We start from the raw sequence: 16,916 nt of genomic DNA, 5'->3' as shown, positions 1-16,916 counted from the left end.
AAAAATAAACCTGTATTTTACAATGAACTAAATTGATTGCTGTAACATGAATTTAATAATTAGTTGTATTGCTATTCACAGACTGATATACCTGCAATAGCTAAACTGAAGAAACACCTGAACAAAGTCACCCTTGACATGGATTCTGCCAAAAGCAGGTATGCTTCTCCAGTATAATCAGTTGATGAAAGAGATTTGCATTGAGTATTCTCTTTGTCAGTATCTAGAATTGTTAAAAGAACTATGGCTAATAGAAATGACAGACCACTTTTAGGCAGGATATTGATCCAACTGTTTTGCCACAGCCTTTGGACTAGGGTAGATTTTTATTCAAGTCATTTGTCTTTTTGTTCATAGAAAACCATATCTGGCAGATAAATTTTTAGGATTAATCCCAGTTTTGTCAGTATTATGTGTCAGAATTACAGCATCTCTGTAATATCTGAATGGGGGGAGGGATGATTTGGAGGGGGGTACCCCATCTAGTGAAAAATGAAGAGGATGAATGTGGAGGGAAAACAAGCATGGAATAATAAATGTACAAGTTTTTTTAATACATATAGGGAGCATGTCATATAGTTTAACAGTCTATGCTATGTCATTGGATCCATCTTTGCATGCAGAAAACAACTTTTCAGAAAAAAGTTATTGTACATTTTGGTATTTTTTTGTCATGATAAATCAGACCTATCTAGTTATAAGTCAATAGTCATTGTATCAGTCAGCAATAAATCTAGTTATCTGTCAATAGTCATTGATTTGCAAGTTATGTATAATTATTTGCAGAGTTGTTCAGTTTTTTTTATAGCATACGCAAGTATCCCACAATTGTGTATCTTAGAATTTAGATCCTGGAATTCTTTACAGTGGGAAAAATATCTGCTCGACCTGTGACTATTTACATTTTCTTGCATGAATATATGCTCTTGTAAATTTCTTTGATCAGTTTCAACTAAGTCGTAATGTCGTAATGGTGCAAAATGACTGGACAGACTGAAATGATATTTTGTTAAAATTTGTGTGGCACAGATTAACATGACAGATGCTCGTCCAATATTTTACACTTCTGGTATCAGTGGTCAGTCTTTATCTGTCAACATGTAATAGGTACTATTTGATTTAACAACAGTTTCCCATTCATAATAATGAAAATATGAGAGAAAAACGTCAGTCCTTTTTGTTATTATCTTTCAAATCAGTAAATGCTGTTGGCCTTTTGAATCATATTGGCTATATCATACTAAGGAAATGCAAGTTAAGTGCCTTTCCTAATGTCACACCAAGGCAGCTGACCTGGGCTGGTCTGTGTGGGTATTGAACCTGCAACCTTTGGATTATGCTGAATCAACTTACTTACCATGCCTCCCCAGTAAGAGTTTGAAAATAATAAAACTGAAAGTAACCTTTTCTTTCTAGCTTGTTACATATCTAAAGTTTTGGGCTGCAGTTTGAGAGACTGGAGCCCAATAGTAACCATTGTTTTCTGTGGGTGAATTGCCTATTAAATGTCAGTGTGCATTTTAATGGTTTGATCATTTCAGATCTATATTTGATAGAGTTATTGCCCTTTTTTGATCAACTGCAGAATATCCATGATGACAAATCCTTGTAATTAGCCTAGCGCAAGAACTTTTCAGCATGATCTGATGCAGTAGTGTGTGTATATTGTGGCAAAATCTAGATGTGTCTTTCTTTTGTGTTGTCTTGTCAACTCCATTTTAGATATAGTTATCACCCATGACAATTTAAGGGCCCAGGATGTCTGAATGGTTTAATAAATTCACCTTTATAGATCACTGACATTTCACCTCTGTCCATGTAAGTTCAAGTCTTGGCTTGGTTAATGTAGTTACTTGAAAAAGTTTGCCAGTGGCTTCCCAGTGGTCAGTGGTTCTTATATGCTGAATTTTTGACAGGATTTTCTGATGGCTTGTCACATGAAGCCAGTCTATTAATGTGTTCTGTGACAGGTTTTTTTTTTCCTTCAAAAATTGCTTTTTCTTTCACAAGTAGAAGTAGTAGTATCACCACTCTCATTATTATCATCATTGTAATAATTATTATTATTATTATTAGTAGTAGTAGTAGTAGTGTTGATGAAGAATATGAACTTAGATACGTAGTTTATTATTAAACTACTCTTAAAATGTTTTTCTTTAATCATGACCATCCAGAACAAAATGCATTGTTCAGCATAGAAGAAACAAAAGCACGGGATCTGTAGTATGCTTTCATTTTATCTCTACTGGTCATAGAAAGGAAGAACCTGTGGGATTGCCTGTTGTCTGTTGTATGTCATCTGTTGTCAGTCCCTTAGCATGAGTTTGTTTATTTGTTACTGAGGCTTCTTCTAAACTACTTCCTTGAGTGCTATGAAACTTTACAAACACATACATCACAAGGTCATGTTGGTTGTAAATAAAACTGGTGCTACTCAAACATCCCATGTAGCCAGTATATCAGCCATCATGAAATATCTTATTATTGTTCCCCTTCTGAAACTTTTGGACTTATAACACATTATGTTTTCACTACAAGACTTCTTGTGATATCTCAACATCATCAGTCCTCTCCATGCCTGATGGTACTAGAGGTAACATGAAGAGAGTGCCACTGCTGTCAGGTTGCTGCTTTTAATATTTTTTTTTATTCTCCATCAATATGTTTTGTTTGGTCTTAAACGAAAATGGTGCTGATCAGATGTCCAGTACCTCCCACTGCAGCCATCTTGTAAATCTTGTTATTGCTTCTTCTGCTGATAGGAAAGTCATGTGGAAATGGATTTTTCACTAGAAGACTTTATATGATGCCTAGTTGGTCCTAAATAAAAATAGTTCCACTTGAATGCCCACTTTCTCTGCCATAATGTCATTTTGAAGTTCTTAATACTTCTCCTGCAGAATAGATTGTAATACTAACATGGGGGTTTCACCACAAAAATTTGCATGGTGTCTGAGTGGTCCTAAATGAAATTGGTACCAATCTGATGTACAGTATAACCACTAAAGCAGCCATCTTGAAATGATGTTATTGCTACTCCTCCTGAATAAAATTAATATTGGCATGTTTCTGCCAGAAGGCTTTTTCTGATATTTAGTTGTCCTAAATGAAATTGATGCTACCTTGACAGCTATCATGGCCACCAGAGTCTTAATATTACTTCTTGACCTTCATATCAACATGGGTTTTTCATTAAAAGACTTCTAATGATGTCTAGTTAGACCTAAATGAAAATAGTGCCAGTTTGACATCATGTATTGTCCCCATAATAGCCGTCTTGAAAAAATTTTGTCACTGCCTGTTGTACTGAACTACTAGTCATATCAGCATGAGATTTTCATTAGAAAACTTCTTATAACATCTGGTTGGTCCTAAATGTGTGCCGCGTGGGTTGGTGGTTCTTCCCTGGGTTTTCCAGGGTTCTTCCTCCACCAGTTATACTGGCCGCCATGTATAGCCTATCTTGTGCTGAAAAATGGCGTTAAACCCTACAACAACAACAACTAAATGTGTGCCGATCTGATATTCTATATGACTACCATGCATCCGTCATCTGTCATATCTTCTTTTTAAAATCTGCTGATCCGGCTTTAACCAGACTTATTAGAATGTTTCTCAGCAGCTGACATACACATGAATGTTCATTTACATAGTTTATTAGGAGAAATCAGTAGAACATATAACATAGATCCTGATCTGGGATCTTTGTTGTTTGTAGTTTGATTTGACTTATAAGCAAGAATCCATATGACCGGCATATAATGTGCTGTTACCCTTGTTTTTCTTATTGCTATCAAAGTATTTCACTCTTTTGTCTGATGGAAAATTTGCAGCTGTATTTCAACAGTAATTTTTGTAATTTCCTCTCAGAATTCAACAAATATTGATATTAGTTATAGCTTGACCTAGTTACATTATTTTTAGATAGTGGTAAGAATGATAAGAAATTGTCAAAAGAACCTTTCTCGTTTGACTCAATATTTTTGTCCCCATATACACTTTGAATGTAATGATTTAAGAAATCCATTTTTTTTAGTTTTAACACTGTTCATTCAAGCAACAGATGTTCTGCAACCAACATTGTATGTTTAATTTTTAAAAATAGTTCACAACCTAGATCAAATATTTTGCTTATATGTAAAAAAAAATTATTAATACAGTATCATCATAATTTTCATGGAATTCTTTTAGCCATTGAGAAGAAAACTTCCATTACTAAACTACTGTAAACTAAAAACAGCCTTGTGAATGCTAAGTTAGGTTTCTTTCTGTGATTTTCCTGGTAAACTTGTTTTCTGTGTGAATTGATGTTACTTGCCCTAATGCTGGCTGCAGATTTATGTACAACAGTGTACAAGTTGATTCATTTGAAGTTTGTCAAATCCAGGGACATAGGATATTCCTTGCAAACAAAAATGGGTTAATGGCAGAGTTTTGAAGTGTCCTTAATGATACTTTGAGCTGAATGCTAGCACTTTTCACTTCTCACTTATGTGCTTTTTTCAGGGCTCAAGATTAATATTTATCCACTACAGTGTACAGCCATTTTGCTGACATACCTCTAAAACCCAGCCATCATGATCCGTTTTTAGGAGTGAAAATTGCTGATTGTCACTGGTATAACAGTTAAGAAGTAGTCATGAGTTGGAATTCCGTTTAATGGTTATTGTGTTAACTGAGTACCCATCAGCATCCTACACTTAATGAGGTACAATATAGGCTTATGGTGCAAATGGACAGGTGCTAAATCACTCATCCACTCATCAAGTAATTTAATGTGAAAACAGTATTAGCATATGTGGAGCTAGCCTATTGTACTGCCTGCAGGTACCAAATTCATTACTAATGATAACCAAAGGTACAAGGTCTCAGGTGAATACTGACACTGACCAGTCAGAAATGGTTGTAGTCACTGACTCAACAAACAATCCAGAATCATACCAAACAATGTATTTTTATACTGTTGTTGATAAACATTTTCAGAGAATTGTGATGTGGAATTGGAAACACATGAAAGTATTTGCAAGGTACACAGCTGCCACTGAAATGGCAGCAATTATCCAATGACAAGAGAGTGTAATTACAAATAAAAAGAGAAGAGACTAAGACAATACAAGAAAGGATGGAAAAATGAACACAAATGGTTGAAGTATGACCCAGGGGAAACTGTGATGTTGTGCACTTTTTGCACTGATTATTTGGAGAATTATTAAAACATGCAGAGTACTTCCTTCATGAGCCTTGTTGGTGCAATACAGTTGTTACTGTTTTGGGTTGATGTTAATTAATGTATTTGCACACCCAACGGTTTGTTTGTACCACCCTACTGATTTCAAAAACAATAAGCAAGGATAAAAAAAATACACAAAACTTAGTCCTTTCATTTACTGATTTATAACCTGATTGTTGCCAAGGGCTACTGTGGACTCATAGGCGTTTAAACGCAAATGGTAGCTCCTGATGTAAACAAGCAGACAGACTGCTCACTGTCCCTTTCTGATTTCTAGAATAGTCTGTTTCAGTAAAAATTGTTTTCTGCATTCAATATCTGCAATGTCTAGTTATAATATTTCTAAGATAAATTTAACAAATAAATAGGAGGAACTTTTGTACATATATGTATGCTCCAAGAGATTAACTCCAGATTTTGCAGAATTATTGAGATCATTAAAGATGTTGAACTACATTATATCTGTTGCTTTAAAACATAGACTGGCCCAAGCAAATATGGCAACCATGTTGCTGAAGAAACTTCTGTTTGATTTGAAATACCAACAAGTTAACAGAGTGTGGAACCCTTTATGACAATCAGGTTAGAACCTTTCGATCAGTCGATGAAATGACAAAGTTTTGTGAATTTTTTATAATGAACAAGATCCACACATACTACTGAGGTGATCTTGCATCTTATTGACTGAGCTTGTTACCAATCTGAAGGTAAAATTTTAGATTCAGTATTGATAAAACTTGGAATGTAAGACATCACTATAAACTGCCAAACTGCAGACATCATAGCAATATGACTAAAATTGTTAAAGCTACATTGAAATCTAAATCACACACATGCACATACACAAACACACACATTAGATAATGGACAAGATTTATGCATATTAAATTGGTAATCTTGCATCTGATTGGCTGAGCTTGTTACTACTCTGAAAACAAATTTATGATCAGATTTTGATCACATTTGGAATATGTTTATATTATGAAGATCACAAATGAGTTAGATAATGAATAAGATCCACACATACTATTGATGTGATCTTGCATCTGATTGGCAGAGCTTGTTACAACTCAGGAAGCCATATTGTTTATCCAATTTACTTCAGACTTGAAATATGAGTTTATATCAAGATATTAGATGAGTTTGATAATGATTGAGCTCCATGAATCTTAATGAGGTGATTTTCCATCTGATTTGCTAACATTTTTCCACTCTATAATCTAACGAACTTGGAATAATTGCTTAATTCTTCAGGAGCTCAAATGAGTTAGATAATGAGTGAGATCCCTGCATATTAATGAGGTCATCTTGCATAAAACTGGTTGAGCTTTACTACGCTGGAGGCTGTATTTCTGATCCTGTTTTGATCAAACTTGGAATAGATGCTTATATCATAAAGATCTTGGACAATAATGATCAAGATCCATGCATATTAATGAATTGATCCTGCATCTGATTGGCTGAGGTTGTTGCCACTCTGGAAGCCATATATTTTATCTGATTTTGATCAGTCTTTGAATATAATCTTATATGATTAAAATCTTGCATGAATTTGATAATGCATTGAGTTATCATGGGTTATCTTGCATGATTGGCTGAACTTGTTACCACTCTAGAGACTGTATTTCTGATCCAACTTTGATCAGAAATTTAAAATAATATAAAATCACCAGGATCTTGGATGACTACATGTATGAACAAGATCCATGCATATTAATGAGGTGATTCTGCATTTGATTTGCTGATCATGTGTTTACTTTAGAGACTCCATTTATGATACTGTCAAACTCTTGTCAGTATGCTTGTGTCAACAAGATGAGCAAGATTTATCCATGTAATAATAAGATCAAGCATATGATTGACTTAGTTTCTTACCTCCTGAAAGATTGTATTTCTGACCCAGTTTTCATCCAACTTGGTAAATAGACTAGCATTGTGAAGATCATTTTTACTTTGAGCAAGACCTCTGCATAGTATTGACTCGGTGATCTTGTATCTGATTTGCAGAGTTGTTTTTTACACTACTCCCGAAACTGTATTTTTGATAGGATTTTGATTAAACTTGGCAAATAGACCTATGTTATCAAAATCTTGTTTGAGTATTTTGCATCTGATTGGCTTAGCTTGTCATCCAGCAAGTATATTTCTGACCCAGTTTTAGATATTATTAAGATGTTGGATTCATGTGATACTGAGCAAGATCTATGCATATTAATGAGGTAATCATGTATCTGATTGGCTGAACTTGTTACCACTCGTGATCATGTATCTGATTGGCTGAACTTGTTACCACTCGTGATCATGTATCTGATTGGCTGATATTGTTACCACTCGTGAGAGTGAATTCCAGTTGGATTTTGCTACACCTTGGTAAATAAACTTATTGTATGATTGTCATAGATAGGTTTTGTAATAAGAGAGATATATGTATATGAATGAGATACACTGCATCAAATTGGCAGAGCTTGTTACCTTTCTAAATCCAGAGATTGTATCTGTCATCCAGTTTCTGTAAAACTTGGTAAATGTGTTTATATTATCAAGATCTTTGAGGTCTTAGATTGCAAAAGATAATAATAATAATAATAATAATAATGAGGACTTTGTATAGCACCTAATCTTTAGAAGCTCAAAGAGCTTTACAACATTAGACAACACCTATAAGATAAAAAAACATATAATGATATGATTACAAACACAAACACCATGAAATCAGAAAACATAGAAAAAACTTGCTGAGAATATTTAAGGTAGGAAATATTATTAGGTCTTTAAGTTTGTTCTTGCAGTCGAAATAAGTGAGTTTTGAGAGCACTCTTGATTGTGATCACTGTGTCTTTGTGTCTAAGTTCAGTGGGCAATTCATTCCACGTTGCTGGGCCCTGGTATGCAAAAGAACGCTGTCCATATGACTTTGTTTTCATACTTGGAATAACGAGTATATGATTGTCAGAAGAGTAGCCTAAGTATCTTGCTGGTGTGTACACATGGATGAGGTCAGATAGGTATGTTGGACTAGAGTCCGTCAGTGAAACGTAGCACAGAGAACAAATTTTGTGTTTGATTCTGGATCGAATGGATAGCCAGTGTAGGGTACAGAGCAGCGGGAAGGTGTGCACTGATCATGGTACTCTAAGTATGATCCGAGCAGCTGTGTTTTGAAGTTTTTGGAGTAGATATTGAGTTGAACCAGACAGAATTGAGTTACAATAGTCTAGTCTTGAAAGTACTGATGAACACACAAGTGTTTTAATGGCATCAACTGAAAGATATTTGTGAATGGAGCTGATGCATCTCAGCTCAAGATATGCAGCCTTGCATATGTTCAAACACCTAGGTTTCGTAATGATTGTGTGAATTTAATGTTGGTGTTGCTGATATTTGTTGTTTGAGGTAAAGGATGTGAATGAGAAAGTCTTTGTTGTAATCAGAATGGCCTCAGTTTTATCATCATTCATCTGCAGCTTGTTGCATGTCATTCATGATTTCACATCAGAAATGCACCTCACTACACCTTGGATGGTAGCATCAACTTCAGTTGGGTGACTAGATTTGTATATTTGGGTGTCATCAGCGTACAATTGATGAGACACTGGATGATGATCTATGACACTTGAGAGTGACTGAGTGTATAAATTGAAGAGAACAGGTCCAAGAACAGACCCCTGTGGAACACCACAACATAGATCAACTGGGCTGGAGTGTATTCCATTTGCAGACACAATTTGTGTCCTGTTGACCAAGTAGGACTTGAACCACAGTAAGGCTGTATCATGAATGCCAAATACATGCTGGATATGGTGAAGTAATATGTCATGGTCTATTGTGTCAAATGTTGTGGACAAATCAAGGAGGGTGAGGACTGTGATCTTTCCACTATCCAAAGCAGAGAGAATGTCATTAACTACTTTTAGAAGAGTAGTTTCAGCACTTTGGCAAGGGTGATATGCAGATTGTACATTGCTGAAAAGACTGTTTGAATTTAGATGAGGTACAAGCTGGGATAGAACAACCTTTTCTAAGATTTTTGATATGAATGGGAGATTAGAAACTGGGCGGTAGTTCTTTAAATCATTATGGTCTAGTGTTGGTTTCTTCAGCAGAGGCTTTACAATGGCAGTTTTGAAAAATGATGGGAATTCCCATGATGAGAGAGAAGTATTAATAACATCAGTTAGTGAAGGCAATACTGGATCTAAGCACTCAAGCAGCAGTGATGTTGGAATTGGATCACATGACTTTGGTGCACTCTTCATCAGGATTGTACGTATGAAATCCATAGAGACAGGTTCAAATGCTGCTAATGGTTGCTGCTCAAATTCTGTATCCCATCTGTATGGTGACAATGAGTCAATTGAAATTGTGGTGTCAGGCTTGCCTCTAATGGTTTGTACTTTGTCACGGAAGAAATTTGCGGAAGGTCGACTGGAGAGAAGGTAGTTGGAAGTGGTGTAGATTTGTTCCTTGACATCAGCTTGTTAGTAATCTCGAAGAGCACTTTGCAGCTGGAACTTTCCATGATCTTAGTAGTGTAGTGGGCTGATTTTGCTGCATGGACTATATTTGTGACATTCTTCTTAGTGGCTTCATAGATTTCCTTATGAATAGTGAGTCTGGTGGAAAGTCAGAGCCTTTCAGCTTTACGGCGGTCTCTTTTAGCAGTGCGAAGCTGGTTCCCAACACTGCTATACCATGGAGAACACTTTTGAATTGATACTCTGCACTTGGTAGCTGGGGCATGTTTGTCGAGCAATGAGTGCAGACAGTTATCGAGTTGTTCTGTTGTAGGAGGTAAGCAAGTTGTTAGGTTTTCTCGGATGTCATGCATTAGTTTGGTTCTATTTATCATACAGAGGTTTCTCTTAGTAGCAGATAGAGGTGGAGGGTTAGGGACTGATACGTCAAGATGGCATATAATGCAGAGGTGATCTGATGGTGCATATTAATTATGCCTTTATCTTTAGAAGGTGTTTTAACATGATTTAGTAAAATAGGTAAAATCAAAATAATATAAAGTTATGGAGATTGTTTACATTGGTTGTATTTTTACAGTGCTACATGAGCTAGCTTAGTGAAATGGTCAACTGTTTCACTGTGTAATCCTGGTGAATGATATGAGGCCCATATGGGCCTCTTGCTTAGGCACTTTGGGCCTGATGACACACAATGGTCTGGCCATCTGGGGAGAAACCACTGTGGTGGATTCCCTTCTTATATGTTAAATGAAGTCAGTTATAACATGTGATTATTTTTCTCACAGTTTGCCTTTGCAAACTGTTGAAATGTGTTGTCATTTTGCACAGCACCCTGGATGTAGAGTTTTCATTTTTTGTGAGCAGGATCTACATTTAAATTTGAAAGTTTCAGGATAGAATCATATAAGCCACTTTCTTGACATCAAAGAACTGTACTTACTGTCTTTTGAACAAATGTACTATTGTTTGTTAAATAATTGAAGCATGCCCCACAAGGGCCAAGGACATCAAACTTTATCATAAAACAATGAACAAACTTTCTTAAGTAGATGCATGTACATTTTTTTTAAAAAAGGACACTTACTTCACATGGGCTAATACTACTTATTTCTGCACTGTATGACCTCTTTTACATATACAGTAACTTCAAACAATGAGTAAACTTTCTCATTTACTTGCTGTATTAAATTGTTTACTTAGTCTATTTAGTTCTTAGAAAAATTTTTTTAACAAGGAAGCTCAATTACAAAACTTCATAATGCATATATACCAAGTTTCTAGACTGGGGGGGGGGGGCTGGGGTTGTAAAGACCTAATAGTTTCTTTATGTTCCTGAAATGTTGAATTCAAGCCCAAAAAGAGTGATCTTTGAAGAAAAAAAATTAGTATATCTAAATAAAACTGCATACCAAGCTTTCTGTAACTCCCATACGTACTCACTTAGATAATGAGTCCATCCACTAACTTCACAGACCCAGATCTGCCATCTCATAATGCACTGGTAGATGTGGGTCTGTGCATTTTTTTAGGAGTAATCAGTAGAACAAACACAATAGACCCAGATCTGCAGGACTGCATTATGTTACAGCAGATCAGGATCTTTGTTGTTAGCAGTTTAAATTGACTTATGAGCGAGTACATATGGTATTACTCTATTTCTTTAATATTGTAATTTAGCTGATATTAACATTTTATTTCATTTTTCAAAGACAACTTCCACATTATGGCACAAAACATAATTTAGTTGAAATTATTTCTGGATTTATTTTTGTGATGTTTATATGCCAGGCCAGTTTTCCAATCAGTGCTAGGTACAGTGCATTCGACTTGTCCATGATACAGTGGGCAGTGAAACACGTTCATATTTTAAATAAGCTTCAAAAACATCCAAATCAGGGTATTCCTTTGAATGGGGCTTTTGTAACTGTTTTTTGCAGTTATCTTCCCCACGTTTTCTTTTTCATGTCTGCATTTTTAAAGTTAATTTTTTTATTTCAAATCACTGCGATATTGGAGGGTAATTCAATATTATATTCATAATGTGAAGTGCCTTGACTTCTCAGGTTACGATATTTGTTGTCGTGGGAAAGTACACCATTGCATATAGAGAGCTCTCAGTAGATGCTTCTGTTCAAAGGACACTTGCTTATGAAGGATATGTGTATCCTGTTCAATTACTACACCTTGTATGCTGGTGATCATCTTTTTTGTATAATATTTAGATGTGAATTTGAGATAGTTCAATGAAATTTTGTTATGATTGAAATTTAATGCCTGTTTATGGCAAAATTGATTTTGCCATTTGCCCACCCATCACTTATTTTTATCCCGTTGCCAACAAAGTTGACGGGGAATAAAAAAGTTTTGCCCATTTATTTTTGGTATATCTTTATTCAGGGTACTAAACTCCCATAACCTTGATATCAATCCTCCATACCAGCCTGTAAACTGTTAGGTACTCTAGATGTGCTTGTGTCAGCAAGTGATTCATGTTTACAAGTAATCATTTTGTTTTTCCTTTGTAGATGGCACAATGCAGTTCGACAGACACAAGTCCCAGGTGTAAATATGACAACTGCCTCTGCTAAAGCTGACACAATTAAAGACGAATTAGAAGAAGCAAAAAATAAAGTAGATCAGGCAAAGGTTGGTAACATGTTTTAACTTTTGAGGATTATTTTTGCAGGAAAAGTCTTGATTCTGTCATTGCTACTCATGCATTTATGGGTCAAAAATAGCAGTTTAAAAAAGCAAAAATTTTAACTTGCTACCTGCATTAAAATTCCTTGTTATCAAGAAATGTGTAAAGTTTGATCCAAGAGCTATTGTTAATGGATGGTATTTAACAGAGAAGAGGATAAGAAGGTCATATTATCTCCCATATGATTGTAGACAGTAAAGTTAAAACTATGAATGGACAGGGGAGAAAATTTGGAATCTAGCCTGTGTTTCTCAAGTTTGCAACATTCAGAAACGTCATTTAAATCTTGGTACATATATAATTTTCTTTCCATTTGCTCCATTTTCCAGCTGCTGCTGAATAATCTCCTTATCGGTTACGATGTTGTTTATTTGAGTCTTTTCAGCATAAAATTGTTTTATTCTAGTCTTTTCTACATAAGATTGTTTGGCAAGTTCCCTGTCCCCAACCCCGATGTCGTTGAGTAGAATAACTGACTTTTTTCTAAAGTAATATGTCTCCATTTATGTGATGACATGTTAATGTTTGGTAATAATTTATTTGGATGTTGCTAACTGTATGCAATTTAATTATGCAGATGAAACTGTTGTAGAGTGGACAAAATGCCATCTTCATAAAGGAAGCGATAGATGTATTGCCACATGATTTTTCAATCTTTGTCTGGTACCCTGTTTTGTTCAAGGTTAATTTCTCTGTGTGTGTTAATCCACAAAATCTATATTTAGCCTATGCTGACCATGTTGTGATCTTGACAATTATGTCCAGTTGTAATCATCAAAGAGAAGAACTCGACAGATATGTGAAGCCCAAAACTCTATCACAACATTGCTGAGCCCATTTCCTGTAAATGTCAGCTTGTATAGAAAATGATATAATATTAATCATAGAGTTACATGTACATTACCCAACACTTCTTTCAGTAACGGAAACCTGACATTGGGAGACAGGTATCAACAGTAGAGATAATCTGATTACTTACATTACGATATGAATTAATTATGTGTTCAGGACAGATTTGAAATAAAAAGTGGCTGCTTGTGAGGGGAACATTTTACATTTTGGTACTAATATGCTGGCCACTGGTCACGTTACAGGGGTGGCCATTCTTGAGGGGTGTACCGCTCCGGTGGCCTAGTGGTTAGAGCGTCCAAATAATTTTAATAATCTGGCATGAAAATATGCAAAACCATTGGCATGAAGTGGCCATTTTGAACTCCCTGCACCCTTTATGCCAGCTTAACCTATTCTAGTGAGAGAGTAATTTCATCTAGATATAAAGGCCCAACATGGACTCTGAGATATTATGAACAAATGTACTGCGTTGCTCAGCTGTTGCATGAGTTGGATGGTCTCTGGTAAGGCAGTTAGTTCAGATTCAGTAACACTTGTAATGGATATGAATGGAATGAGAGGAATGTTCTGGGAAGCAAAAAACACAAAGTTTCATTTGAGATATTTCAAAATATAAATCATGGGGGCCACCATTTGCAGTCACCGGGCAGCCCTAACTAATATTGCAAAATCATCCCTACTGTAGTCGTGCAACAGGGTGCCTAATATAAGTTGAGCTCAATTTAGTGACGTTTCTTTGAACATAATTTTCATCCTATAAAATGACTGTTGGCAAATCATGGGTTCAGCTTAGGTATTATTTGTCCCTGTGAATTCAGAACTTGTCCAGAACTGCTGATACGACAAGGGTATGTCTTGAAATACACAGACTTTGTGTTATGTTCTTGTTTGAGTGTAAGAATAAAGAAAGAAAATATAATGGTAATATCTTCATACCTTAATCTGAAATGTAAGATAGATTTTAAAATGTTGCCTTACCAAAGTATATGCAGCCTCATTTTAAGCTGTGACCCATCGATTGGATCAAATTAGGCTGTCTAAGGGAGATAACTGTTTAGGGGCTAATAACCATTATAGGAAGTTACATTGTAAATTACTGATCCCTTTTTAATACACCAGCCATGATGTGGAACATATCATATTATGGTGTTGACCTTTCCATTCTGTTCCCTCTTTAATTTCTACACAAAAATTGAGTTCTGAACCATCTACTGTTATAAAACTGTGCAGTTAGCTTGCATTTAGGATAAGAAATAAACCTAATTATTTTCTTGTCTCAAAAGGTCAAAGATACAGCAGAAAAGAAAACTAAACTCCACACAATAATTTGACTTATATACCAGGGACCTTAAATGAAACTTGTATTTTTTTGTTGCATTCATGATAATAAAGACAACTATTGATTATACCGCTCCAATGGCCTAGTGGTTAGAGCATCCATCTCAGATGTGGGAGGTTGTGGGTTCGATCCCCGGCCAAGTCATACCAAAGACTTACAAAAATGGTACCAGCAGCTGCCTCGCTTGGCACCCAACATTAAGAGGTTAGTCTTAGGACTGGTCAGGCTGGTGTCAGGATAATGTGACTGGGTGGGACAATATGCCACATGTCTGTGACATGATGCCCCAGTGCTAGACATCACTATAAACTGTCACACTGCAGACATCATAGTGATATGACTGAAAAAGCATTAAAGCTACGTTAAAAAGCAAATCACACACATATACACACACACACACACACACACACACACACACACACACACACACACACACACACACACACACACAACTATTGATTAAGGACATTCAAAAAGGTCAATGTCAAGGTCACAGTGGCTGTAGGAAGCAACATAGTTTATGCATGATATCTCCAGTTTTTTTATTATTTACTTTGATCAAACTATAGATAGCTTGCATTTGAGACAAGGAAGACATATTTTACTATCTGATTGTCCAACCATTGAAAGAGGGTTTTGCATAAAAGAAGTATAATAATATAATATATCATTCATCTTGTTTTAATGCTAATCCTGGGAACCATAAACTTGAACCATATTATAAGTGAGGGAACTTCATTCTGAGGGATGTTCCAACAAGACTGTGTCAACATAGTGCATAAAAACACAAAAATAGGGTATTTAATTGCATGAAATCACATTATTATTATTATTGCTCACTAGCCAAGAGCTAAATTAAACTGAAATAAAGCATGTGGCAAAAATAATGGAAAATAAACAAATTCATGGTCTCTATGTATATGCTCATATTATAAGAGGGTGTCTGGTATAATGAAGTGCATTATGGTGAGTGACCACCAAGCAGCGTCAGCTTTTTGCTTTCAGGATGCCCTTGCTACAGAGATGTTCAAGTTTATTGCCAAAGAGCCAGAACGCAGCCAAAAGCTCCTTGCTGTAAGTAAATTTTGTTTGTAACCATAAGTGGGGATATCCTGGCCTTAGAGTAAAACGTTTATAATCTTCAGAAAGAAAAGAAAGAAAAACAACAAAATAATGTTTTCATAAATTTTGGTTCACATGTATTTAAAGCCAAGTGATTTTATGGCATGTCCTAGTGCCTGTCATGCTTTGTACATCTGTCAACAATTGCAGTTTTAAACTTCTAAAAAAAACATCAGGCCAGTTTCAATAAAATTTTGCACAGATGTGAAGGTCTTTTTTTTAAAAAAAAGATACCAATCCACTATGAAATATGGCTGCTGTTGATAAATAAAAAAAAATATAAACAGCTTTTCAAAAATCACTGAGCAGAATTTGACTAAATATGGCAGAAAACATTCTGGCATAGAGTGCTTTCAGTTCTGTACAAATGGTGTTGATCACCTATTAAATAAGGCCACCATTTTAAAAAAATAAGAAAAGAACTTTAAATGACTTCTAAATATTAGTGAATAAAATTTGATAATATTTGATAGAATACGTGCTGGTACTTAGACCTTTCAGAATTTGAACACTTGATGCAAATCTGCCATGAAATATGGCTTTTGTCTTAAAAAATAGAAAGACCTTTTCTCTGAAATTGTTGAATGGAATTGGAGTGAACCTGACACACAATTTCCTGGCATGAAGACCTTTCAAATTTTTATAAATTATCCTAACCCCCTTGAAATATGGCCACTGTTACTAAAAATAAAAAAAGCTTTAAATGATTTCTCCAAAACTGCTGAGTGGAATTTGATCAAACTTGGCAAAAACATCCTGACATGGAGATGTTTCAAACTTACACCAGATGGCATATGTCATCTACCCAGGTGAGTGTTCTTTGAATGTTGAAATTTTTAAGAGTAAGTTTTAAAACATCTATTTTGAAATAATACTGTATTTTACTCACTGTTAAATTTGAATAAATGAATAATTTGTGACAAATTTTATTGAATTGTTTTTGCCCATGCCATATATAGTGTCACTTATGTCCATCCATGCATTTAATTTTGAAAAACTTAATGTGTTGATACATGACCTTGCCCTGCATCATATTTGTGGCTGCATCTCTGTTGCATTGACACATTGCCAAAGTAAAGAAACAGGCATTTATAAATTCTTTAGTTTTGGAAAGAGAAGCCTGCAATAATTTTTGTCATGGATGGGAATTTTGGAACTTGTTTTTATGATATCACACAATACATTGTTTTCACAAAT

The 16,916-nt window shown here is 35.3% G+C and overlaps 1 protein-coding gene across 5 annotated transcripts in view; it reads left to right on the top strand.

Annotated features, from left to right (window-relative positions):
* The window catches only part of LOC149802610 (rho GTPase-activating protein 44-like), a 128,398-nt gene that overhangs the window by 46,122 nt on the left and 65,360 nt on the right, over positions 1-16,916 (top strand). For all 5 annotated transcript variants that reach the window (XM_089951913.1, XM_089951912.1, XM_089951911.1 and 2 more), the window contains exons 5-7: positions 82-158; positions 12,231-12,351; positions 15,603-15,671. In XM_089951913.1, coding sequence (XP_089808039.1) covers positions 82-158; positions 12,231-12,351; positions 15,603-15,671 — 267 coding nt within the window. The remainder of the gene's footprint in view (positions 1-81; positions 159-12,230; positions 12,352-15,602; positions 15,672-16,916) is intronic.

The sequence above is a fragment of the Sinohyriopsis cumingii genome, chromosome 3, assembly GCF_028554795.1.
Source record: "Sinohyriopsis cumingii isolate HCF-2022 chromosome 3, ASM2855479v2, whole genome shotgun sequence".
Classification (NCBI taxonomy): Eukaryota; Metazoa; Mollusca; class Bivalvia; order Unionida; family Unionidae; genus Sinohyriopsis; species Sinohyriopsis cumingii.
The sequence above is the reverse complement of the archived record's forward strand: the minus strand, read 5'-3'. Positions and strand labels throughout refer to the sequence as shown.